This window comes from Heteronotia binoei, chromosome 20 (genome assembly GCF_032191835.1).
Source record: "Heteronotia binoei isolate CCM8104 ecotype False Entrance Well chromosome 20, APGP_CSIRO_Hbin_v1, whole genome shotgun sequence".
Taxonomy (NCBI): Eukaryota; Metazoa; Chordata; class Lepidosauria; order Squamata; family Gekkonidae; genus Heteronotia; species Heteronotia binoei.
Genome location: NC_083242.1, coordinates 14,029,532 through 14,031,472, shown reverse-complemented (window position 1 = coordinate 14,031,472; position 1,941 = coordinate 14,029,532). Strand labels below are relative to the sequence as shown.

Sequence of the window (1,941 nt, the reverse complement as noted above, 5' to 3'; positions counted from 1 at the left end):
CTTATTTATTTTTAACCACCAGATTTGAGTATTTTAAAGGAAACGAACGAGAAAAGTTATACATTAAGCACAAGAAAAGTTATATAAGTATAAAGCAAGGCAACTGGAGTTCATTACACACTTTTTATTACTCTCATCTCTTGAAAACACTGATTTTCCAACACAGGCCTTGCAAGCCTATCTGGGTCTAAGCTTTTGTGTGCTTGTACATGCCCGAAAGCTTATAGCCAGAATAAAACTTTGTTGGTCTTAAAGGTGCTACTGGCCTCCGACTTCATTCATATAAAAGACTGAAAGGCAGGCATTTTTGTGTAGCAGGAACTCCTTTGCATATTAAGCCACACACTCCTGATGTAGCCAATCCCTCAAGAGCTTACAGAGCTCTTAGTACAGGGCCTACTGCAAGCTCTTGGAGGATTGGCGACATCAGGGGTGTGTGGCCTCATATGCAAAGGAGTTCCTGCTACAAAAAAAAAAAAAGCCCCTCTGGAAGGTAAATTCAACCCTACTGTGAGATGATAGAGAATCTTATTCTGCTCTTTATCTGGGAGTTAGGTTTGGGCCTTCTGTGGATGCAGAAAGAATGTCTGCATTGAAAGGGGGTCTCACCCGGTACTTAAAGACTTTGATATTATCGTCTCCAGAGTCAGCGACATACAACAACCCCTGCGTGGAACAAGCTATTCCCGTCGGCCTCTGAAGACCTTTCGACACCAAGCAAATAGGAGATCCGCTTCGGGGGAACAAGTGGATTTTCCGGCGTTGTTCGTCAGCCACAATGACGTTGCCCTCTCTGTCGGCACACACTCCTGCCGGATTGCCAAAGGTATGGCTGAATTTGTCCCCGATGGAAAAGAGGAGTTTGTGGCTATGGCTGAACAGTTTGACGTCGCCACACTCTTCGCTCACCACAATCCCCCCTTCCGGGGCCGTGCACACATAACGGGGCCCGCACAGGTCGGATACAGAGTGAGGGCTCTGCACCTTGAAAGCGTGGTCCAAAGCAAAGCTATGGACTTTGCCTTCGGTGTAGTCTGTCACCAGTAACTTGCCGGAAGCGTCCACTCCGATTCCCCGGGGGGAAGAAAACTGGCCGATTTTGACCCATTCACCCTTGGAGAACTTGGAGTGATGGTTGAAAACGCGGACGGTCCCATTCACCATGTCAGTGACGGCCGCCATCCCCGCCCTGGTGAGGGTCACGTCCTCGGGCAGAAAGGTCTTCTTCTTCCCTTCCACGCAAGGCAGAGACTGAACTACTTGGCCTGAGCGATTGAAGACGTGGACCCTGGGGGCGCCCTCGCAGGTCACGTAAATAGATCCGTCCAATGCGCAATGGATTCCGCTGACACCCCTGTAGTGCCTGCCGCTGGGGTTTGGGATCTGTTGGACCAGGTCGTCCTGCCGGTAGAAGAGGTGGTTTCGGATATTGTCCAGGTCATGGCAAATGACCTTGGCTTTCTCGGCCAGCTCATGAACTTGACGCTCTGTCACCAGCCCCATGCCACGGTGGTTGTTCAGTAGTGGGCTGGCCTTCTGAAAAGTGGCATCAGACTTCACTTGGAGGGCGTAAACCGTTCTCAGGAGCTTCTCCTTGCGTTGCGTGTCCTCCAAGGTGTAATCCATTTCTTCCTCTCTGTTTCAAAGATATCGTCACAGGAAGTTAAATAATTGTAGGTTTAAATGGGTCGCTGTGTTAATTCATCTGTAGCAATAAAAAAAAAAAAGTGTGCAAGCACCAGTCGTTTCCGACTCTGGGGTGACGTTGCTTTCATGGCAGACTTTTTACGGGGTGGTTTGCCATTGCCTTCCCCAGTCATCTACACTTTCCCCCCAGCAAGCTGGAGACTCATTTTACCAACCTCGGAAAGATGGAAGGCTGAGTCAACCTGAGCCGGCTACCTGAAACCAGCTTCCGCTGGGATCTAACTAGGTCGTGAG

The 1,941-nt window shown here is 49.5% G+C and overlaps 1 protein-coding gene across 1 annotated transcript; it reads right to left on the bottom strand.

The window, feature by feature from the left end:
• Positions 1-540: 540 nt before the first annotated feature.
• NHLRC4 (NHL repeat containing 4) lies at positions 541-1,640 on the bottom strand. Its single transcript, XM_060261028.1, has one exon. It carries the CDS (start codon positions 1,624-1,626, stop codon positions 541-543), a length of 1,086 nt encoding a protein of 361 aa, XP_060117011.1. The 5' UTR covers positions 1,627-1,640.
• Between the last annotated feature and the right edge of the window lie 301 nt (positions 1,641-1,941).